Source organism: Marmota marmota, unplaced genomic scaffold (assembly GCF_001458135.2).
Source record: "Marmota marmota marmota unplaced genomic scaffold, marMar, whole genome shotgun sequence".
NCBI classification, from domain to species: domain Eukaryota; kingdom Metazoa; phylum Chordata; class Mammalia; order Rodentia; family Sciuridae; genus Marmota; species Marmota marmota.
The window spans coordinates 39,549,218-39,574,478 of NW_025999977.1; the positions used below are offsets into that span (position 1 = coordinate 39,549,218).

General features: G+C 37.9%; 2 protein-coding genes across 11 annotated transcripts in view; one reads left to right on the forward strand and one right to left on the reverse strand.

Moving 5' to 3' along the window:
- Positions 1-11,795, reverse strand: part of Babam2 (BRISC and BRCA1 A complex member 2) — a 401,118-nt gene extending 389,323 nt beyond the window's left edge. Inside the window, exons 1-2 of one of the 2 annotated variants that reach the window (XM_048804615.1) lie at positions 11,661-11,795; positions 8,101-8,252 (exon numbers count right to left, since the gene is read on the reverse strand). In XM_048804615.1, coding sequence (XP_048660572.1) covers positions 8,101-8,228 — 128 coding nt within the window. In that variant the 5' untranslated portion in view covers positions 8,229-8,252; positions 11,661-11,795. The remainder of the gene's footprint in view (positions 1-8,100; positions 8,253-11,660) is intronic. The other variant, XM_048804616.1, reaches the window with a different exon arrangement.
- An 80-nt stretch (positions 11,796-11,875) lies between these two features.
- Positions 11,876-25,261, forward strand: part of Rbks (ribokinase) — an 87,322-nt gene continuing 73,936 nt past the window's right edge. For 3 of the 9 annotated variants that reach the window (XR_007348142.1, XR_007348141.1, XM_048804618.1), the window contains exon 1: positions 11,883-12,233. Coding sequence is in view for 7 of the 9 variants with exons in the window: in XM_048804618.1 (XP_048660575.1) it covers positions 12,145-12,233 (89 nt within the window). In the remaining 2 variants the exon portion in view is untranslated. Of the gene's footprint in view, positions 12,234-25,261 lie in introns of all 9 variants that reach the window. The other 6 variants (XM_015479820.2, XM_048804617.1, XM_015479821.2 and 3 more) reach the window with 6 other exon arrangements.

A 25,261-nucleotide genomic window follows, 5' to 3' on the forward strand; every position in this document is an offset into this window, starting at 1 on the left:
GAAATAAGAGTAAAGAAAAGAAAGTGATGTGGAAAAGCCAAGTGGGCATGTATATAATAAAGTATTAAAAACTTCCCAACTTCAAAATTAAACTATTGACACCCAGGACAGCAGCTTTCTTCCAGACACAAGACTAATATAGAAAGGTTCAGCCTGCCGGCTACAGAGACTAATGCAGCCAGACTGAGATCCGTCTTCAAAGCTTACAGCACTCATCATTTTAAATTGTTCTAGTTAGTAATCAAGTACTTACACTGAGCATCTATTTTTAACTAAGTAATGAAATTCAGAACATGGACAAAAAAAATGCAACAGGTAGTTGTGGGTGGATGAGATGTCACAGCAGATGCCCCAAACACAGCCATGTGCCAGTAAGGTTGAGTCACTGCAATATGCTGAAAAAAGATATGAAGGCTCAGCTGCCACAGGTTGCAATGAGCCCTCTCTGCTTTCTTCCCTGCTATAGCTGCCAGGCATCATTCCAGAATGCTGAACAGACACTTAGACATCTTCAAGATTACAAAAATCACTGAAAATGACAAAATATGGCATCCTACAAATAGCACATGCTTGTGAACAATTTAACGCAGAGCAGAGAATTAATAAACACTCAGTAAACTCATGGAATAATTCCCTAAAAATAATAGTCTGGACCTTTCAGATCTCAGTATATATTTTACCTAAATGAATAAACCCAATTCTGGAACATACTTTCATTTCCAAAACATCAACTCATTTGTCAGGGAATACCATTTTTAAGAATTATGCCTAACAGAATTTAAGTGACATATTACCAAGCCAATAAACAGCCTTCCAAGACAAGAACAAACCACACTACCTCTCTAGGAAAACCCTAACCCATCCATTCCCTCATTCGACTTCCTCTACATACTACATGAGGAAGGTACCATGGCAGATCTTAAGGCACAAAAATAAACAAGAATTCTGTCCTTAAAATACTGGTGCCCTGGGCTGGGGTTGTGGCTCAGAAGTAGAGCACTTGCCTAGCAGGTGTGAGGCCCTAGGTTTGATCCTCAGCACCACATAAAAATAAATAAATATAATAAAGGTATTATGTCCAACTACAACTAAAAAATAAATATTAAAAAAATACTGATGCCCTAGCAACAGAGTTTAGAAAGATACATAGACTTAAATAAGGTAGAAAAATTTAAATGTCATTAAAAAAATATTTTTAAAAATTGTTGCTTTGATTACTATCCCCCTATAAACCAGATCTACTATACCAGTACTTAGGCCTTATCTCTTCAGGGTAAGCAGCTACATATAGTAAGTAACAAGACTGAGGATCCCAAGTTCAAAGCCAGCCTCAGCAACTTAGCAAGGCGCTAAGCAACTCAGCAAGACCCTGTCTCTAAATAAAAAACAGAAAGGGCAGGGGATATGGCTCAGTGGTTGAGTGCCCCTGGGTTCAATCCCCAGCACTAAAAAAAAAAAAAAAAAAGTCTCCAACTCTCATAACCCTGACCATTACAGATCAACAGAAAGGGAGGGCTAGGGATAGTGCTCAGTGGAAGAGAGCTCCCACCACTAGCATGCCTGGTGCCCTGCAACAACAAAACAACAAGAAAGAGAAATGCCAAAAAGGAGACATCAAAAAGAAGCTATTCTTTTCCTTCATTCTGACACTGTTTTGTTATGGAAACTTGAAGAATTCGCTTTGATTGACAGAAGGATGGAAGAAAAATTGTTAATAAGCTTCTAAAGAACTTTTGTGAATCTTTCAGACAAGTACTATATAAAAGCCATCAATAGCCCACGCACCTTCAGCCAACTGATTCCCAACAAATGTGCCAAAACATACGTTGGAGAAAGGACAGCCTCTTCAACAAATGGTTCTGGGAAAGCTGGATATCCACATGTAGAAGATTGAGACTTGATTCTCATCTCTAAGCCTGAACAAAACATCAACTTAAAATGGATCAAGAATCTTAAGGTAAGACCTGAAACTCTGAAACTACTAGAGAAAACACTTCAACCTATGGGTACAGGCACTGATTTTCTGGATAACACTCCAAAAGCATAGGAAACAAAAGCAAAAATTGACAAATGAGATTATGTTAAACTACAAAGCTTTTGCACAGCAAAGGAAATAATCAATGGAGTAAAGAAACGACCTACACCTATTCATCTGAGGGTAATACCCCAAAATATTTTTGTAAGGAACTCAAAAAACTTAACAACTAAAACCCAAATAATACAAATTAAAAATGGACAAATGGTCTGAGTACACACTTATTGAAAGTTCATATAGCCAGTAAGTATATGAAAAAAATGTTCAATGTCATTAGCCATCAGGGAAATGCAAATCAAAAGTACAATGAGACACCATCTTATCCAGTTAGAATGGCAATTGTGAGAAAAAAAATTTCAAATACTCACAGGATGTAAGGAAAAAGGAACTCAAAAAACTAAAAATAGAACCACCATATGATCCATCTTCTACAGGAAATACTCCTGATTATACATCCAAAGGAATGAAATCAGCACAAAAGAGACACCTGAGCCAGGAGCAGTGGCACACACCTATAATCCCACTATTTGGGAGAATGAAGAAGGAGGACTACAAATTCAAGTCTAGCCTGAGCATTTAGCAAGAAAGATCTTATCACAAAATAAATAAATAAAAAGACTGGGAATTTAACATCATGGTAGAACACCACTAGGTTCAATTTTCAGTACCAAAAAAAAAAAAGAAAGTGAGAGAGAAAGTGAGAAAGAGAAAGAGAAGGCATGATACCTGCCTACCCATGTTTATTGTACCACTATTCACAATTCACAATAGCTAAAATATGAAATCAGTCTAGATTCCCATCAAGAGATGAACAGATAAAGAAAATATTTTTATAATAATACTGATATATATCAGAATTATTTTGCGATAAAGAATAATAAAATCCTTTTGTTTGCAGCAAAATGGATGGAACTGGAAAACATCATGCTAAGCACAATAAGCCAGACACAGAAAGACAAGTTCTCTCTCCTGTGCAAAAACTGAAAAAACAAAAACAAACAAAAAAAATGTCAACCTGAAAGTAGAATAATGATCACCAGGGACAGGGAAGCATGGGAGAGTACAGGAGTAGATGGTGGATACAGATATGATCAATGTATGCTGTATGCATGTATGGAAATATCACAGTGGATCTCATTAATCTGCATAATTAATGTTAATAAAAACTAGATATTTCTGCAATTCACAATATCCAAGTTGGGGAACCATCCCAGGTGCCTCTCAACAGACAAATGGATGAGGGAAATGTGGTATGTACACGATGGAGCTTTACTCAACCACAAAAAAAAAAAAAAAAATGAAATTATGTGATTTGCTGGTACATGGATGGAACTGGAGGATATCATGCTAAGTGAAATAAGCCAGTCTCAGAAAGTCAAGGGTCAAATATTTTCTCTCATATGTAGAAGCTGGGGGGAGAGGAATGAAAGAGGGATCCCATGAAAATAGAAGGGAGACCAATAGAGTATAAGGAGGGGTTGGATAGGAAGAGAGTAGAGAAAGGCATGGGAAGTACCAGGGAATGAAACCTACCAAACTATGCTATGTCGATGTACAAATATACCACAATGACTCTTTCTATGTATGTGTGAAATAATGCACTAATTGTAATAGTAACAATAATAACGGAAGAGAGATCAGTAGAGCAGAGCAAACAGATCAGGGGGAGGGAAGAGGAGGGAAGGAAAAAGGAAAGTACTGGAGAATAAAATTGACCAAATTATGTGAGGTGTATGTACGAGTATGGCATAGTGATTCCCACTATTATGTATAATTATAATGCACCAATAAAAAAATAGACATTTTAAGAAAACATCAACAATGCTCTGAATTAACAAGGTTTTTCACATCATTTTCAGCAGAGCAATTTTGCTAAAATTAGTTGAGATATTTTTATTTCTTTTTCTAAAACTAAAGAAAGCAAATTCCATAAATACTATAGTTTGGATGTTGAATGTTCCCCAAAGGTCCCTGTGTTAAAGGTTTGGTCCCCAGGGTGGCATTACTGAAGGATGCTGTGGACCTTTAGGAGGAGGGGCCTTGTGAAAGCTCCATTATGTCCTTAGGTTACGGAGGCATGTCCCCAGAGAGGATTAGGGGACCCCACTCCAACCTCTTTCTTTTTTTGCTTCCTGGCCATGAGGTAAGCAGTTTGCTCAATCACCTGCTTCCCCACAACTGCCATCCAGCACCCCCACCAGAGAGCTAAAAGCAATGTGTCCACATGGTCACAGAAATTGCAAACCCAAGTAAAGGCTTGTCTCTTCAAAAGTCAATTATTTCAGGTATTTTATTATCGTGACAGAAAGTTAACACAATAGTAAATATCACTAAATGCCATTTCGAATATTTTTCAGGCAAAGCTAGTCCAGACAGGGCCAGGACTAGTGGATTCATTTTAGACTTTTTTCATCAGCTCAACCATTTGCATTTAAACACTCAACTAAACGTTCAGCAATTTGGGAGCACCCAAAAGGGAATCTGCAGAAAGAAGCAACATGACTTAATGTTGATAAAAATGGTCTCTCAGGATAGGCATAAAAAGTGAGAAGTTCAGGTTTGTACCACCTGACAAAAAGCAGTCTCCAGCCCACGGCCATCAGTTCCCTGCCAGGTCTTCACCTCTGAGAAGAATGTTGTGACAAACTAAAAAAGAAAAACTTATTTCTATATCCTATCTGCAAACAGCCATTAAACATCACTGGTTCACAGGTTGCTTTTTTTAACACCATAGCTTTACTGAAATATAATTCACATGTGATAACATTTACTCTAAAGTATACAATTCAGTTGTTTTTAGTATATTCACAGAATTGTGCAACCATCACCAACTATCTAATTTTAGAATATTTTTCTCACCCCAAAAAAGAAACTCCATACCCATTATCAAGTATTTCTCATTCCCCCATTAATTTACTTTCTGTCTTGATGGACTGGACTATACTAGATGTCCATGGAAGTGCAGTCATATAATGTGTGACATTTTATGACAAGCTTCTTTCACATTTGTTTACCTGTTCATTAGTTGATGGACATTTGGACTGTTTTCATGGGAATTTCTGGCCCATAAAAACCTTAGTCATCTAATCTGATTGCTCATTTTATGGATAAAGAAACTGAGATCCAGTCAGAAAATGGGAGCTACCTCTGACTACACACACCTAAGCTTTCAATCCACACCTGAAATGCCTTTGGTTCTCCAAGCTTACCCGCTTCCTAGAAAAGAAGAAAATCCTTAATGTGTGAGATATGAGCAGTAAAATGCAAGATATGCTGGTTTCAGGAGAAGAGATGCGGCAGAAAGGAAGAGAAAATAAGTAGAATTGTTCATCATCTCATTGAACCAAAGGAACTTAAGAAAAGACCAGACCTCCAAAAACACACAGAAAGAGAGAAATGAGCACAAAGCAGAAACATAAATTTTAAAAGGAAAATCAGAAAAAGAAATTCAAAGTAGGGTAAAACCTAAAGAGTTACTCTATAAAGTGCCCCACAGTTCATCTGAAAATCTTTATTCCCAGACCTAGAAGTAACAATAACTGATTTAAAGATCCCAGAAAGATGAAATCAAAGCAACATAAATGATAAGATATGAAGACACAGCAAATGAAGTATATCACTCTACTTTCTATAGGCCAAAAATTACAGTATAGGCTACTGGAAAATACCCTCCTGAGATCTAATCCCAATGACTTCAGAGATAAAGTTCATCTAAAGGAAGTAATCTAGGAGGCTTGATCTGTATCTAGCTTGTCTATAATCATCTGGGAAATCCAGATTGAATGAATCCTACACATAGCCTCCGATTTACAATCCCCATATCCTTGCCATGTGAAAGTTGAGAAGCCTGTGTACCTGGCCTGTTGCTTGACTAAATGGCACAAAATTCTAAACAAGAAAACAGAAAGTCAATTTCTAATCATTGACTATTCTAAGGATGACAGTTTTTAAATACTCTAATGTATATAGATAACTTCTAGATTTGAAGTAGCAAAAAAATTACAACCTTCTTCCTATCGACTCCTCCAGAGTTCTATCTACCACATTCTTTTTCCTCAACAAAGAAAGGAGTAATACATGCCTAACATTAGCAAAAAGACTAACAAATAGTAAATGTTTAACAAGTATTTAATTAGTGAAATAGAAGATAATGCCAAGTCTTGAAAAAAGCATCCTACTATTCCAAGTATCTAACTCCAGTCTTCTTATCTTACTACTGAAGAACATAAGTCTATGTCTTTATATCCAAGTATTCACCTTGGTCAAAATATAGTAAGATTTGTAGAAGGTAAAAGGCAAAAAAGTCTAACATGGAAAACCAAAAGACAAATCAAGAATATAACATTTCTAGTAAGGAAAAAAACATGGGGGCTGGGGTTGTGGCTCATCAGTAAAGCACTCATCTAGCACATGCGAGGCACTGTGTTCAATCTTCAGCACCACATACAAATAAATAAATAAAATAAAGGTATTGTATCCAACTACAACTAAAAAATAAATATTAAAAAAATAAAAATATCATAAATTAAATGATTATAAGTCAGGGACTATCTGTGCTTGAATTATAACCCATCCAGTGAAATAAATATCTAAAAATTCATACTGACATAATTTAAAAATCGAATAAATAGGGCTAGGGTGTGGCTCAGTGGTGGAGTGCCTGCCTGGCGCATGTAAGACACTGGGTTTGATCCTCAGTAAAAATAAATAAAATATAATAAAATTCTATTGTGTCCACATAGAACTGAAATATATTTTTTTTTAAATTGAATAAACAAACACTTGAGAGAGAAGGGACAGTGAATGGTTCTTTACAGTGGAATTCAAACTAATAAATATGAAAAGAATGAAGGAACTAGAAAATCACCAGAGTAATAGTTGCAGGCAAGAACCATCTTTGGATGCTGAAATTAATGGACGAAGATATGATGAGAAACAAGCTACCTACAGAGTCTCAAGGCATTGCTCCACCAGGTACTCACAACTACAAAGGTAAAATCAGATAACTTCACTGTCAAAAAAACCTCATTGACACAATCTTAATCAAGTTATTGAAGTTAACATACCAGTAAAAAGATATGAACATCAGGTATTCCCTACTTTGAGGCTTAAGATGGTCCAATACATCTATATTCTTCTGTGAGAAAAAAATGTATTTCTCACACTAATAAAAGGAAAATATTAAACATTAAACAAACCACATAGAGGGACATTTTACAACATATATAATCAGTGCTCTTTGAAAGTATCAATGTTATTAAAAACAAAGAAAGAGTGAGGAATTGTCACATGTCAGAGAGACTAAAGGCATTTGACAACCACATGCAATTTGTATTCTGAATTGGATTCTTCGACCAAAAAAGGACATGAAAGGGATAACCAGCAAAACTCAAATAAGAGCTGTAGAATAATTAATAATATTGAAATGATGCTAATTTCCTATAGTATTCTTCTAACATTTTGGTAAATCTAATTTTATTTCAAAATAAAATTTTGTGTTTCCTTTTTAATACAACATTTCTAGGTGTAAGAACCCCAGTATGAGGAACAACTCATTTTGACTTACTATTATAATTTCTGTATTAAAAGAGGTTATAAAATTATGTCAGATGCCAAATCTCAAAGTCCAATTCTTATCATGTATTCTGGATTGCAGTAAACAGGAAGCAAGCCAATGAATGAAAAACACACTTGCTAAAACCTACATGGTACACTGTTCACAAAGAGATAAGCCAGAGGGGTGGGGGGGAAATGAACATTCTGGTCATACAATGGCCCACAACACAAAAAAAAAATACATGAATCATAAAAAGTGAAGAACGAAACAAAACCAATTAATCAGGCTGGGGATGTGGCTTAGTGGCATAGTGCTGATCTAGCATGGAGGAGGTCCTGAGTTCAATCCCCAATATCACAAAGTAAAATTAAAATAAATATTTTTAAAAAGCAATTGAATCAGCACATGATGAGTTCATGACTTGAGGAATGTTTGTGGTATTCATTTTTATGACTCTGGTAAGAAATGTTTATTATTAGGTAAAGGTTGAATCAGTTCTGGTACATACCCAGATTTCAAGTCTGTTATCCTCAAACAATTTGTAGCATCCAATCCCACTTTTCCATTCCGGACCACACTAGATATGAATGGGGAAAGCATTGGAGAAATTCGGTTCAAGGCCACTTCTGGGGACATTTTAACTTGACTTATAAGCTACCACTGAAAGCAAAAGGAAAGAATGATGATCAGAGTCAACAACAACAACAAAAAATTAGATACAACAAAGCTTCCTAAAAGCTGGCACAGCCCTCAGAATTTTCCCTTGCATGAATAAATACTTCATTTCCCCCTCTAAGGAGCCTCTTGCAATGACCCTCCGAAAGAAATCATTTCCCTGTTGCTCAGCCACTCAGAACATAGACTGCACCACTGCTTTTTAGAGACAGAACCCTTGAAGTACAACTCTCTCCTCCTTTCTGAAGATGATTCTTGCTCTACTCTATTTAAAGCTATTCCACTCTAGCCAGGCATAGTGCTGTGTACCTATAATATCAGCTACTCAGGAGGCTGAGGCAGGAGGGTCACAAGTTCAAGACCACCCTGGACAACACAGATCCTATCTCAAAACAACAACAAGCTGTCCCCCTCTATCTTTTTACTGCCTCTCCCACTTCAGTTCAGACCAAGAAGCATTCACTAGCAATTATTTCCCAGCATACAAAAAAATACTCCACTCAGTTAAGAAGCTCTTCTTTGGTATCCCCACAAGGAGTAAAAAATTTATAATAATATTTTAAATTCTAAAACAAGCACAATCAGCTTGCAATTCTTACTTACCGGAAATTATTTACAGCTATTATACCTTCCTCCACAGTGTATTCTAACCCCCTGCTTATGTGTGCTTGTCCCTACTTGGACTTGAATCTTTAGTGTTTTAACAAAAGTATCTGGCAAACACTAAGCATTCAGTAACATTTTACAAATGAGTAAGAGGACAAATGCTAGAAAAATATTTAGGGATAGGAAAAATATAATATTCCCATAAAAATTTTGGCAGGAGAATAAATGTAACAAAATGAGAGGAAAAAATTACATAACAATTAAATCATGAAAACACACACCTATGTAGATGCTAAGCAACACAGACTAATACAAATCTTTCAGTCTTCGACTTTAAGGCACTGAGAAGTCCTTATACTTGAAAATATAAAGCAAAACCAATAAATCATATCTAAATTACTTGGAAACTCATGGGGCTAAAGAGGGAGTACATGAATTCCTCTTAATAGAATTCTAAATGAAAGCCTACTTTCCAAGGTGAATAATTCAATTTAAATGATCACTTTCTTCCTCGACATGAAAGAATAATCCCACATCAAAAACAAATAAGTTTCCATCCAGTTACAATTACAAGAAACTGATATTCTCATTCTAGTTTTTCATGTATTATGCCACATGAGAACATACAAATGTTGAAAAAATTACAATAAATACTATTTTCGGTATTTAGTATTTGTTTTTCATTTCAGACAGCAATAAAGGGAAGGGCTGCAGTGATCTTTCAAAAAATAAGAACTTTGTCACACTCTTTAGTGATCAAACCAAGAAGTACCTCTGGGGTAGCAAAAGCTTTATACTTTATGTGTTTAGTTCCCAAATGATCTTTTCTGCAAATATTAAAAAAGCTCCTATTCTAACTCTTTAGCAGATGACCTACCTCCACCACTGTCATCACAAGGAAAAAAAAATTTACGCATTATACTATCAACCATAGAAATCACCTTTACTTTATAACATTTTATCACTTACAAAGAGTTTTCACATACATTATTACAGTTGCTCTTAACAACCTGGGTAGTAAGGCAGGTATTTTAATTCCCATTTTGCAGATGATACGGATAACTGCGGGGGGGTTGTACAGTATATTAATCCACATAATCATTTTGAAGGCTTTTCTTTCTATTCTGCAACATTTCTAACTTTATTTCTATCCACTGATGTCACAGTTCCTGAAAGGATGCTTATCTAGATCATAAGCAAAACACACAAATATTCACCTCAGAAAAAAAAACATAAGGATCTCATAGATATTATTCTTCCATGTTTTTTTTCCCCACAGTACCTACTATTATTTTACCTCTCGTTTCTACAAAAAGAAAGGGGGGTAACAGAATCAACAAATTTTCAATCTCGACTACTGACAGATTAAATTATTCACCTCCTAAATTATTCACTTCCCCCTACAACTCTGTTCCCTGGTGAATACTGTCCCCATTCTACAGACATGAAAATTGAAGCTCTGCAAGCAAGATACTTATTCAGAGTCACAAACATGGCAAACAGATTAGAATTTAAATTCAAATTCGAATTTTGAGGATTCTCAAAATCCACTATTCCTGTCTTCCTATCAAATAACATAAATTTTTTAAAAATCACATAAATTAAAAAACATCAAGGTGATTTTTTTTTCTTGACATCAAGACTCAGTCAGAATTTAAATAAATGATTGTTTCAAAACCAGAGACAAACTAGACTACTATGGACCTACTGCTGAAGTTGGCTTGAATGATTCAATAGTTAAATTCTAAACCTGAACCAGAAGCTAACCATACTAACAGTGAACAATTCAGCAAGTATCATGACTTTAGGATGACACTGAGGGAATGAATTTGTCTTTATTTCTGGAACAGTCATAGTACTATTTTTTTTTTTGATAGTGCTAGATCCCATGCAGGATTAACATCTTTTTCAATCATGAGAAGGTGTGACTTATCTAAGAAAGAGGGAAAGAATACTGGTTCCAAAATCGGGTCATTGAACAATAACCAAACAAGGTGGTCCTTTGGTGCAGTGTGCAGGGACATGGGTTGGTCCACTTCCCCCCAAATAAGACAAATGAGACAATGGCAATATTGTAACAGATTCCAGATAGCCAGAAATTTGGGGTAGCCAGCCTCTTTTGAATGCTAGTTCTGCAATTTGTATTTCCTGATTTTGACGTACTGCATAAGGAAAATGCAAAAATACATTTTTACAAAGATCTCCTGCCCCAAAATAAGGTCACATCAGGTCTTCTGGTAGGCTGCCTGGGGAATACAAAGACGTCTAAAGCACTGTCCAGGCTCTTGCAATTAGGATAGGATGACAAGCACGGAAACACGTGTCCGGTTGACGTCATGGAACGGAAAGGGGTGGCCCCCCTTGCTGCGTCACATCAACGTCATACAGCACACGAGGGAAGTCACACTGGGGAAGCAATTTCTCCAAGGGGCAAAATCAGGAAAAACAAATCGTTTCAGACTCAAAGAATGACCACCCAACTCCAAGAACATTTAAAAGAGGACGCTCCCCCTTCTCCCAAATTGTATGATCCCCTCATCAAGCGGAAAGAGGGATCACCCTGAGGGCTCATTAGGGACCAAGGGGTGGGCCAGAAAGGGAGACAGGTAACTCTGAGGTTTGGGGGACTCGTTCTTGAGTGGACTAGCGTGATGGGGGTGAGCAGGGCATCTTTGAAACAGGGGGCCTTCTCTATAGGAAGAGTAGGCAAGCCCTCTGGCCATCGATCTCTGCGCCACCTGTGCGACACGGGATCCAACCTCCCCTCACCAGCCCCAGTCCTGGTACCTGGAACTTAGTCCGATCGGTAACCGGCGACTACGTGGGGTACAGGTTACCCGAGCGCGCCCCCGACCGACGCACCGACCTGGAGCGCGCACCGCGAGCCGGATGCGTGCGCGCTCCCGGACGTCCCGCCCCGCCCCCTTCGGGAGTCTGGCGGCGTGCGCGCCCCCGTGCCGCTCTTGCCTGGCGCTCGGAAAGGCGTCCCCGCAGTGCCTGAAAGCTCTGGGTCAGCGCCTGCCTCGCGCGTGGCGAGGAGCCTGGCACTCGTAGTATTAGGAGGGTCCTGGAACATGAGGCGGTGCGGGAGACAATTCCTGAAAGAACTGGGGGCCGTTGTCGGGCGGGGTTGTTCGGGCATTCGGGTGGGCGACCCGCGTAGGCGTGTGAAAGGCCCGCTTCGATAAGAGGGTAGGAGCGGCATCTCTGGTTACAGGGTCGGGCAAAGTGCAAAGGGTAGAGTCCAGGTTGGACAGCACCTCATCTAGCCATGGCGGCGTCTGGGGAGCCTCGGAGGCAGTGGCAGGAGGAGGTGGCGGCGGTGGTAGTGGTGGGCTCCTGCGTGACCGACCTGGTCAGGTTAGTCTGTCGCCGGCATGCGACTCGCGGGAGTGGGTGGACGGTGCTCAGCGCTGGGACTTTGGGGACCGACAGAGTCGCCCTGGGTGTGAGCTACAGGTTTCCCCAACCCGCAGCCCGCCTTTCTGATATGGAAAAGGGAGAATTCGGATTTGAAAAGGTACATGGCAGGGGAGGGATGTAGAGGGCAGGGTTTAGTGAAGGCTCCAGTATAATCAGAAGCGCCTCCAGACCTACGCCTGTCTCCTTGGCCAGGCTGCTACGCCTTCCCCGTGACCTGCCAGGTGACTGCCACGTCATCCTACCTCCTAGAATAGGCACACCTCACAGGGTTGTTGTGAGGACTAAATTAAGTATTTTGTCAGCCGAAACACTATCTGAATTGGGTATTCTTCGTCTGAGCTTGTTGTGTAAAATAATGAGTTAAGCAGGGGTCAAAAAGACACCGTTCACTGTATTGATTATTGGCATTCCTGCCGTATTTTACGGTTACAGCTTGCTTTTCAGTATTGTTGTAATCACGGGTTACCTTATGGTAACCAAAGTGTGAGTCAAAACAAAAATCCATAAACAATCTTTACAACCACTAAAAATATATAATCAAGCAGGAGCCGAAAACGTGCTAAATGAAGATAGACGAATTAGGTCCATGACTTTGGAGAACAGATCCTTCTGATTTGTCATCTTTTTTTTAATGAAAATTGATTTTCTAACTACAAAATTAATTGTATGAAAAAAATCAAATATTTTAAGGAAATCCTACTTCTCAGATTGTTTCAGTTTAATGTGTGGGTGAACAGTGTTTTATTATAATGAGGGTTTATATCATTAAAAAATTATTAGGCATACTGCAGTAAGACCTCATCTGTCCCTAAATCTTGTTTTGCCAAAGGATAACAGTAGAAATAAGTCACCAAATCCATGCTTGTGAGGCAAGTGTTCTACCACTAAGCTACAACCCCAGCCCTGTTCTTTATTTTTATTGGTCTTATCTGGAAATACTAACCCCTCCCCAACCCTCTTGGGCTAAAGGGCTCAAGGACCCCAGACCTATCTCTACAATCCAGAGCCACACTCCACCAGAAGTTCTAGGAACTCTCCCAAGAGGCCCCTTCCTGGCTGCCTGCCTGTCTGCCAGGGCTGTGTCCTCATTCCTGGGTGGTAATCTGCAGAGCCCAAAGTTGGGTGGAGGGAGGAACAAGAACATAGTTTCATTCTTGAGCCACCAAGAGGCAAGAGTCACCTGTCTCCTTTATAGGGCTTTTAATGGGTGGGCAGGTGCTTTAACTTTACAAAAGCACTTCCCTTATTAGGAGCATTGTCACAGAGGTTGCACCTGCCTTTGCTCAGCTCCTTGGGGTTGGTGGCCCTAGTGACCATCCTTCTACCCTGAGTCATTGTCATCCCCTGAATGAATACAATCACATCTGCATGTGGATTGTATCCTACTTAGCATGCCAGGTCCTTTATAATGGAATAAGTATATATAATTTATTCAGGGGTAACAGCCTCAGACCCCTACCTTCAATTGCCTGTGTGACACCAGCCTAGAGGCCTTCTTGGCCAGCCTCCAGAAGATCTCTGAGTGCTTCCCCCCTCCTTTCCGGACTCCTCTGCACTTGCCCACAGGCAGACCAGGCCAGCCCCTCCCTGAACTGTGGAGCCAGCTCCTGGCTGGCCCTGTTCCAATTCCCTGCTCACACTCCACCCAAGACAAGTTTTTAAAACCTGTGTTGCTCCCTGCAATGGCTTCCCTTTCATCATAAGGAAGATTTTTCCAAAATTTCTGAATATAGGATTTTTGGTACAAGGCACTAAACCCAGTGGCACTTAACCACTGAGCCATATCCCTATCCCTTTTCTTTTTTTTTTTTTTTTTTTNAATTTTTTTTCAAACCCAGGGGCACTCTGTCACTAAGCCACGTTCCCCCACCCCATTTTTATTTTTATTTCTTGGGACAGGGTCTCACTAAGTTGCTGAGGCTGGCCTCAAATTGCTATCCCCCTGCCTCAGCCTTTGAAGAACTGAAATTAGTCATGCACCACCATGCTCAGCCTGAATGTAGGATTTTTATAAAAATCCTGCATCTGTGATAAACCTGGGGCCAACTTTGCTGGTTACAATGCATATCATTATTGTATTATTTTTTAATGCTCCTGAAATAAATCACAAATTTAAAATCTTAACAGATTTGTCCTTTATATACTTCTGAACATCAGAAGTCTAATACAAGTTTCATTGGGCTAAAATTAAGGTGTCAATAGGGCTGGGCTCTTTTCTTAAAGCTCTAGCAATGACTGTTGGCTTCTTTTTCCAGTTTCTAGAGGCTGCCTGTGTTCCTCAGTTGGTCATAGCCCCTTTGTCCTTGAAGACAGCAGTGGTTGGTCTGTTTCTCATGTGGCATCACTCTCACTCTTCACCATTCTGCCTTTAAAGGAACCCTGAGGTTACAATGGGTGCCAATAATTCAGGATAATCTCCTTACTTTATTGTAGTTTCTTTTTGAAATCAAACAATTGTATAACTTTCAGGGAACCTTGAATCTGATCAGTCTAGCCTCACATTTTGCAGATGAGGTAACTAAGAAAGCTTAAACAGCCCACCCCAAGTCATATAGCCAGTTAATGGCATAGTGAAGGCTGAAACTCAGGTCTCCCACCCCTTATCTTTCCATTCTGTCATTCTACCTCTAATTCTGACTAGTAACATTGCCCTTTTCATCTTTGGTTCATATGAAAGTGCCATAGTCCGGCTGCAGCAAAATAACCGGGGGGTGATGAGCAGCTTATGTACATTGATACAGCAGGAGTGGGAGCCGTTTATTGTAGGACAGGAGGGGTGTATATATATATTTCACATAGTTTTTCTTAATTAACATAAACTAGATACAGAAGTCAACCAATAAGGAATCTCCACACTTAATGGCTCTCTGGGGCCACCTCACAAACCACTCCCCCTGGCAAAATGCCAGGCGCCATCTTGACTTGTTTACAGACCCTAACATGAAAGCTTTTAGTCTGTGTATTCACTAAGTGTTTCCCTTATAATATGATAAAGAATAACAACTAAGTATTTATAATTCTTGTGTCTAAAGATAGTATCTTCATTACCCTAACCCTTATTTTCTTCTAGAGTTTAACTGTAACCAACCTGGACGCCATGCCTTTACTGTAGAATCACTTCGGAAATAAAACTACATCAATAGCTAAGCTGTTTGGATTGTATCCAAGTCAACTTTCTTTATATATTACATTACTGTGTGCCAGACACTGCTAATTCAATCAATGAGCAACTTTTTTTTTCATTTCTAACTTCAGATTGCTATGAATAGTAAGTGCTATGTTATAATAATTTTAAAAAATCATTAGCTCATCCAACATGACAAACAATAGGCATTATTTAATATCCATCTATATTTATCACCATCCTCTTCCTTCTTGAACACTTATCTCTAAAGTTCTTGTTGCAAAGATAAATCAATCCTGTTCTTATAGAAAATAAAGACAAAAGTTGCTCCAAAGACAAATTTCCATGAAAACCTAACAACATAAGATACATTTTTAGAAATTAGGTTCATAGCTTGATTAATCATGATTTCATTAATAGACCTTAATTCTTATGACATACATCACCTTTTTTTTTAAGTTATTTATCCAACTCATTTTTATTACATTTACACTATGTATCAGGCAATTCTCTAGGAGAAAAGGATACCCAGTCAAAAAATCTCTACCTTATGGAGCTTATATTCTAGAGGCGAGACAGATGCTATCAGTAAAAATAAGCAAAATATATGGTATGTTAAACAAATGCCACAGAGAGAAAGCAAGAAAGGAGGATGGAAGTACTAAGTATAAATCAATGACCACAGAAAGCCTCACTGGGAAGATGATTTTAAATAAAGACCTAAAGGAAGAAAGAAAGCAATCCATAAATATACCTGAGGAAAGAGCATTCCAGGCAGAGGGAATAGCTTATGCAAAGGCCCTGTGCAGTAAACAGCAGGAAGTCCAGCATGGAGGAAAAGAGGAGGGCAATAAGTGACCAATGGACATTGGGTCATACTCGATAAGATGAAAAATCACTGGAGGAGTTGAGCAGAGGAGTAACATAATCTGACTGAGATTGTAATAGGATCATTCTGGGGGCTATGTTAGAAAAAAAAAGCTAAGGAAGACAAGTGCAGAAGCAGGGAGATGGGTTCAGGATGGATCACAGTGATCCAGGCAAGAAATGGTGGTAACTTGAAAGCTCTACGGTGGGGAGAAATGAGCATCTTTTGATTATATTTTGAAGGTAGAGTTGATAAGATTTGTTGAGGAGTGAGAGGTCAAGGATTACTCCTGATTTCTGCAGCCTCTGCAACTGGGAGAGGAAGTTGACCTTTCCTGAGATGCAGAAGATTGTGAGCAGAACTGGGCAGGGAGAGGACTGTGTCAGGAGCTCAGGGTGGATATCCTAGGGTTGAAGTACCTATTAAAGATCCAGAAGACAGATGTGTGAGTTTGGAGTTCAGAGGAGAGGACTGACCTGGAGATATAAATTTGAGAGCTATCAGTGTGTAGATAGTATTTAAAACCAGGAAGCAAGATGAGCTCACTGAGAGTCTGAACTCATGTGGCACTTCAACATTTAGAGGATGCATTTTTCATATGATTTATTTCTTGCCTTTAAGTCTCTGTACCCCTAAAACTTGTTTGAGACAATCTTACTACAAACACATTTCCATTGCAATAGACTATAATGTCAACTAATACCCTCATGTTATCCTTTAACATACTGTCAATTAAAAGTAATGGTTTTAGAGAGAAGGCTCATGTTCTCCAGAGCATTTAAATTTAATCCTTGGCAAATCAGGAAATTATTGCTTAGTTCTCAAAAGATCAAAAGATTTGATAGTGAAATTAGTGAATTTGGAAGCCTTTACAGATAAAACAGATGAAGATTACTTTTTTTTGTAAAGACTTTTATTTATTTATTTAGTTAGTTAGTTGTAGATGGGCACAATACCTTTTTTTTATTTATTAATGTGGTGCTGAGGATCGAACCCAATGCCCCATGGATGTGAGACAAGCACTCTAACGCTGAGCCACAACCCCAGCCCCTACATTACTTTTTTTAAAAAAAATTTGATTCCTTACCTAGAAAAGGTTACCATAGTCATCTCTAACCTGGGTCCCTCCAGAAGCCTCTTTCTATTTAGATCAGAAAAATCTGTTTTACAATCACAGTTGTAGGAAAATAAAATTCATAGGAATGAAGGTCCAAACTTATCATACCCTCCCAATATTAGAGAAATATATCCCCCTCTCATTATTTCTGCTCCTTAATTTGATCGTGAAAGTTGCTCATCAGTTACCATTTTAAATAATATTTTGGTAAATATGTTTCTGCCTAACATCAAAGAAATCATCCATGAGATAGGTGGTAATTTTGATCTCTTCAATGAAAATAGATGTTTAAAAAAGTGAATATGAACATATGACAAAGAAAGGGCACCTACAAGGTACTACTGCTAAGCAGTCTAGCAATCCATCCCTCTGCCAAGTCTGTGCCCCGACTCTTCATGTCTATTCTAGGGAAAACAACGTTTTCATCTGTGATGAATTTTGCCCTAGTGTTTTGATACCTTGTGTATAATATTGAGCTATGGGAATGTGCTAGGTGCTAGGGATGCTGCAATTAGTAAAATGATCTAGAGGAACCTAGAGCCCAAGGAAGATGGCCAACACAAAAAGATACCATTGTAGTCTGATGTAGCAAGTGCCTGCAGGCTCTGTGGAAGCATAAGGAAACTTCTTGAAGGAGATAGTGCTGAAGGCAGAGTGAGTGTCCAAAAGGATCCTTGACAGTTCCAATGTATTCCTTCCGTAGATACGCTAAATCCAAATTTGCCCCATTGAATATAAATTCAGTCACATTTTAGTATTTGCTATGTATTGATAAATTACTGGTTTATTATATGATCTCCAAAGATAAGATTTCTTTGAATTGTATAAGGTTTTTATAACAGTTGATTGAAGGCACTTTGAGATCTTGAAGTCTTCATATAAGCATTTAAAAGATTTCTGTCTGCCCAGCTTTATTTTCTTAACAATTTTTATGACTAGCTTGACTTGAAATGTTTCTTGTATAGCTACAAAGGCAACTATAAATTATCTTTGTATGCATATGGTTGACTTGTTTTCTAAATAAAATTTGAGGGGTTTGTTTGTTTTGTTTTAGGTTTGGGTTTTTTTGTTTGGGGATGTTGTGTTTTAGTTTGGTTTTGTTTGTTTCCCAAATGCATCACATTTTAGGTGTTGGCTTTTTTCCTTGTGGCCAAAAAAAATAAAAAATTGTTTCCAATGCAATTCTTCTGTAATATTATACAAAGTAATTTATGCAACCGTTCCTAAGTACCATTTACAAATTTTTTGAGACAGGATCTAGCTATGTTGCCCTGTCAGGTCTTAAACTCATAAGCTCAAGTGATCCTTCCCTGTCAGCCTCTCAAGTAGCTGGGACTACAGGCATGAGCCACCATGCCCACCTACTAATTAGATTTTACATCTGCTTTTTTACCAATGATTTGAAAAGTTACAATTTATACACTGAGATAACAATATTGGGATTTTTTTCTCATTAAAGGACTTCATTTTAAAATAAGAAATACAGATCTAATTTTCAATTACCGAAATTTTCAGCCAAATACTCTACCAAAAATCTTATGGAAACTCAATTTATGAGGGATGGAGGAAGGGTATTCGGTATTGAACTCAGGGCAATTTACCACTGAGTTACATCCCCTGTCCTTTTTACTTTTTGAGACAGGGTCTTGCTAAGTTATTGGGAGTCTCATCTAATTGCTGAGGCTAACCTCAAACTTGTGATCCTCCTGCTTCAGCCTCAAGTTGCTGAGATTACAACCAAGGACACCACACCCCATTTAGAAACTCAATTTTAAAGTCCATTAGGCCATCCTAATTAAAGTTATAAACATTTCTTTGGTTTTATGTTAAGACCATAAAGAAATAAGCAAGGTATTATCTAGAATAGTTAAGGATAATTAGAAAATTAGTGGTCCTTTTTGTACTTAACAGAATTAAGCATTTGTTTAAGTCTTTTCAAAATATAAGAGTTATTCAGTAAATGTTTGTGGCATGAATTAATAAATGCTTGGATTTATTTCTTAGCAGTTCTGGAGGTTGGAAAATTCAAGATCAAGGGACCCACATCTCTCAAGGGCTTTCATGCTCTACATGATCACACAGTAGAAGGCAGAATGCCAAGAGAGGGAGTTTGGTTGTACACGGTGTAGAGTCACAGGTCATGTGATCATACATGCACATAGGGTAATAATGTGAGATTCATTCTACTATCATTCCTACCCCTACATCCCCTCCCCTCCCTTCAATCCCCTCCATTTAGTCCAAAATACCACTATCCCCCCTGCTTATTGTGAATTGGCTTCTGCATATCAGAGAGAACATTGGGCCTTTGGGTTTTTGGGAGTGTCTTATTTTGCTTAGCATAATATTCTCCTAAGAAAACTTGGAATGGACCCACCATTTGACCCAGTCATCCCACTCCTAGATTTATACCCAAAGGACTTAAAATCAGCATACTACATGACACAGCCATATCAATGTTTATAGCAGCTCAATTCACAATAGCTAAACTATGGAACCAACCTAGGTGCCTTTCAACAGATGAATGGATAAAGAAACTGTGGCATATATACAATGGAATATTACTCAGCCTTAAAGAAAAATGAGATTATGGCATTTTGTTGGTAAATTGAGTTTTATATGTTTTGAGGCAATTTTATTAGTTGAATTCAGTCTAGAACTATTGCCTTTTCCTGCTGAATTTAATCTATCCAGAGCTATTTTCCTTGGTGGTTGCCAATATATCTTTTCCTACTCCCCACTCTACCACTGCCACCCAGGATTAAATGCAGGGTTGCTTTACCATAGCTATATCCCCAGCTTTTTTTGTTTTTATTTTGAGATAGTCTTGATAAGCTGCTGAGGCTGGCCTCCATCCTCCTGCCTCAGCCTTCCAGGCCACTGGGTTTACAGGCATGTGCTACTGTGCCCAGCTCCTACCTTTTATAATTTAACCTTTATATATGTGTCTCTTATAAATACATAGCTAGATATTAGTCTTTTGTTTGTTTTTACTTTTTTATAAATACAACGTTGTCTTTTCACTGGAGAATGTAATTCATTCACATATATTTTGAGTTCCAATGTATTTGGATTCATTTCAAACATACTATTTTACATAAACTGCTTTGTAGAACATTGTTTTTCAAACTCGTAGAGTACAAGTAAGACATTTCATGTTTCATCTGAAATTGCATGTTCTCTTCTGTTACATTGTAGTTTTATAAAAAGCAGTATATCCAAGAGTTTAAGAAGAGTTATATATGATAATATGTTGTCTATTATCTCCTTTTGAACTCTAGGACAGGAACACCATTATTTGGCCTTCCCACCCCAGTATCTAGGTTCTTTAGAATTATAATTGCCAGAAGTTACACAAGAAATAAAAAGAATCTGAAATATAAACAGGTTCAGGGACACATAGATACATTTGAATACTGTCTTACCATGATTGTTAGAGTCAGACCAGCCTTGGTTCCGCTACCTTCTAGTAAGTGAACAAGGGTATATTTTTGTTTTGTTTATTTGAGGGTATGTTGTTTAATCTCTCTGATTCTTATTCTCCTTGTTTGTAAAATGAGATGAAAATACCAGTACCTTTTCCTTGGGGTTATTGTAATGATTAAATGAATTGGTGGTCAGTATTTATGGTACAATACGCATTCAAAAAATAGTATCTGCCACCACAGTGTATCATTTCAGCAAATGTTTATTGATGTGTGCACAGTCTTAAGCCGTGATGATAAAAGTAAACACCATGCCATGAGAGAAACTCATGTGGATTAATAGGGCAGGGCACCTAACCCCACCTGGACTTGTTACGTTAGGACCCCTGGAGGAAGTGATGGGTTAGTTGAATGTTACAGGATGAGAATGTTTTAGCTCAGCTAAGAAACAAGGAAAGAACTTTCAGGCACAGAGGAGAGGATTTGCAAAGGATTTGAAATACAAGGAAGAGTTCAGGATCGAACCCTATCTTGAGATTGCAGTGGAAGCTGCCACTCTCCTTTAACACCACTTAGTGCTCAAGTCAAGGGAGTGGTGGGATGGAATAAACTTTGAGTGTTTTTTGATATAGAATCTGGTTTTTGAAATGCTCTTTTACAAATTCTGTATTTAAAAAATACTTGTTATAGGAACTGAATATCCACAATTACAGTCAAAATTGAGAGAATATAAATTTTCAAAGAAAGTAGCACAGCATACTTTAAGGACTGTAGCAGTGGACTCAGAAGACCTGAATTAAAATCGAGTTCAACTGCCTAACAGCTCAGAGATTTTTCATAAGCCATTTCTTTTTTGAATTCTCACTTTCTCCCTAAAACATAGATATTAATGCCTACCCTAATCTATTTTACAAGCGTATTAAGTGCAAATATAATATAATCAGTTCTTGATTATTCATGATAGGAATGTAAGAGTCGTGATCACCAAAGACCAAGAATAGTAGATAAATTAAAATTTAATAATTAATTCCTGCATATATTATTTTTTCCTATGCTGATTTATCATTCTAATTCTGTTTTGTTTAGGATAAAATTAAAATCCGTTTTCTATTTCTTTAAAGTATACCAGCAGATGGCAGGAAGATGTAGCCCAGATAATTATAATGTGGTAACAGAAGTCATTTTGGAATTTAAAATTTACTATAATTAATTGGCAAAATTGAAAAGAAAACATTGGTTCTGTAATTTGTCACTATCGTTTTTATTATTACATAAATTCCTACTTTTCTTATCTTCAATGAATTTAAAAGTTATTCATTAGGAACTTTGACAAATGTCTTGTCAACAGTCCCCTTTCTGCTGTATTTCTCCATATCCTGGTTTTCCCACTTTGTAGTGCCCCATATATACCTTCTGCCAGTCCCCACTGCCTGTTCCCCTGTGCACACATATGTAATTCTCCTGCCTTCTCTTGCTTATCCAAAATAGTTGTTGACATTAGATAGTATTTTTTATTTTAAAATGTTTTTAATATTTTGAACTAACTATATGCCTCTTCTACTCAGTCCTTCATTTCACGTTGGAAAAATAAAAATAACATGTCCCTCTTTATAAAGTATTCAGACCATTATTTTTGGACAAAGATTATAAGGGCTCCCACCACATTTTCACTGTTCCAACTTGGAAATTTAATAACTGGTTTACTTTTCTCCTAGGGCTACAGTAGTACACAGCTTTTCCCTGATTTTACTTCATTGAATTTTTTATTATGTACATAACGTAATTGTAAGGTATAGGCTACTCACTCAAAAATATTACTCCTGATCAATTTGTAGTAACTTCTACCAGATGTATCCTCCCACCATTAACAACTAGAAAACAACTGTTTCAGGAGAGAGAAGAAACAGGCAAGGTGAGTCCTGAAGTCATATTCCTGACACTGCCATAAAGAGGAAGAATTCAGAGAAAGCATGGATTCATTGATGCTTGAGAAAACAAAGTTCGTAACTGAGGGAGGCCAAGGAGGCTGGAATGTGTGGGAGAGTGTACTAGTGCAGAAGGAGCTGACCAAGGGAAAATTAAATAAAAATCTGCCTCAAAGTTCCCTGGAGTCTATTGCTAGATATTAAATGGGCCGGCATAGAGAGAAATTTTGCAAAGCTCACAACTCCTGAGAATTTTTTTAAAAATGGATTAAATAAGTAAATATCATAAAATAAAGCTGTGGACGTAGTTCATTGTTAGAATGCTTGCCCAGCATGTGTGAGTTCCTGGGTTCAGTCCTCACTACAACAATAAAAAGTTACTAGACATGCAAATAATCAGGAAAATTTGATCCTAGATGAAGAGGGAGGGGGAAATGGTAATCAAAAGAGTGGCAGAAATAGTAGGGGTAGTGGAATTAGTAGAAAGGGACTTTAAAAGAGCCTTTATAACCTGGAGGCAGTGGCGCACACCTGTAATCCTAGCTACTCAGGAGGCCAAGGCAGGAAGATCACAAGTTCAAAGCCAGCCTGGGCAATTTAGCAAGACCTGTCTCAAAACTAAAAAAAAGGCTTGGGATGTAGCTCAATGGTAGTGTGCTCTTTTGTAACAGGGGGAAAAAGAGCCATTATAAATGTGCTCACAAATGCAAAGAAAAACATGAACATAAGAAAAGTAGAAAATACAAAAAAGAACTGGTTCAAGATTTAAGGAATGAAAGATGCAGTATCAAAATTAAAAATTGGATGGACCTAACAGCAGAATGAATATAATGGCAGAAGGCGTAAGTGAACTTGAAGACATAATGATAAAGATTGATCTAAATGGAAACGGGAAAACTGCATAGAGCCACTGTGACCTGGGGGACAAATGGTCTGCCATAAGTATAATTAGAGCCTAAGAAGCAAAAGCTAGAGGCACAAAAATATTTGAAGAAATAATTACCGAAATTTTTTCAAATTTTATGAAAGCTATAAAGGTTTTAGTTTGGAGGTTAACATAAGTCTAAGAATTTCAATGACCTCCAAGCAGGATAAATACAATGTAAACTACATTAAAGCACATTCTAATCAAATTCAGGTGCAAGTCCATTATTAAAAAAAAAAATACAAGCATTTGGAGGGGACATATAATAGAAGAACAAGGATTTGATTTCTTGTCAATGTAAACTAGGAGAAAATAAAATCTTTAAAGTGCTTTAAAAATAAAAGCATAGAATTCTACACTCTTTAAATATGAAGCAGAAATAGACTTTGTTCAGGAAAATAGCTGAAAGAATTTACAACCAGAAAACCCATGCAGTCCTACTCCATCCCACCTGGGATGTGAATCATTGCTTTGTCCATGTGATAGTAACTGTATACATTGGCCAGTGTCTCCCCTGTTCCCTGCCACCTCTCCCCTCCAGCCTCCAATCACCATTCAACTCTACTTCTACTCCTGTGAATTCAACTTTTGTATATTCTGAGAACAAATGAGATCATGTGGTATTCAACTCTCTGTGCCTGGCTTATTTCACTTAACATAATGTCCTCTAAGTTCATCCATGTTGTTGCAAGTGACAACTTGATTTTGAAATTACTCTCAGCCTTTTAAATATGACATACACAAACGTTGAGAAGGACAGATATGGTTGAAGAATACAGGCAGTAAGAATAATAAATTAGTGTGATGAATTTTAATTGGGTGTTAACTAATAGCATGATCTCCTATTATAGAGGCTTACAGTGTGTCAGAAGCTTGCTGCCAGAAGAATAGACCCATGCAAAAGCCAAAAGGCCACATATTCCTTGACTTTGGGCTGAAGCCATTATGAGCATGACTCTTTGGTTGAAAAACTTATCCCCTATCACCAGGTCATTCCTTCCCTCAGTTTGAATAATCTCTGAGAATCTGAAACAACTACTTCATTGTCAAGAAGTTAAAAGCAATTGATAAATTGTTCTGGTAACACCTGTCAGTGAATTAACTCAGAGCACAAAACCCAGGCATTTCAGGAGTTGACAAGTATTATTAAACTGTTTTGCAAGAGAAGAAGCTGGTTCAAAGAGGGAAAAGCTGTCAAGTAATACATCACAAGAGGCTCAGGCCTCCCGCCTCAAATACTCAGGCTTAAGCATGAGACCTCTCATGGCAGGGAAGAGCACAGGGCCATGTGTCACTTGGTCATTTCTGTCCAATTCAAAAATGTTATAACATTTTTAAAACTCTGAATTTGTTTCGGATTCAAATGTATTTCTTATGGGTGTTTTTTTCTGTGTGGGATTTCTCCCTCCTTCAGAAATGTATACTATTTTAATTTTTAAATGGTAGCAACAGTGTTTTTCTGCTTCTGCCCTCCCTCCACCCTTTGAGCACTTTAATTTGTCTTCAACACCCTGCTAGATAGAAGAGTAATGCTTGAATCCAGGGGGTTGTGCTCTATGCAGCTCCTTTCTTAAACATCAG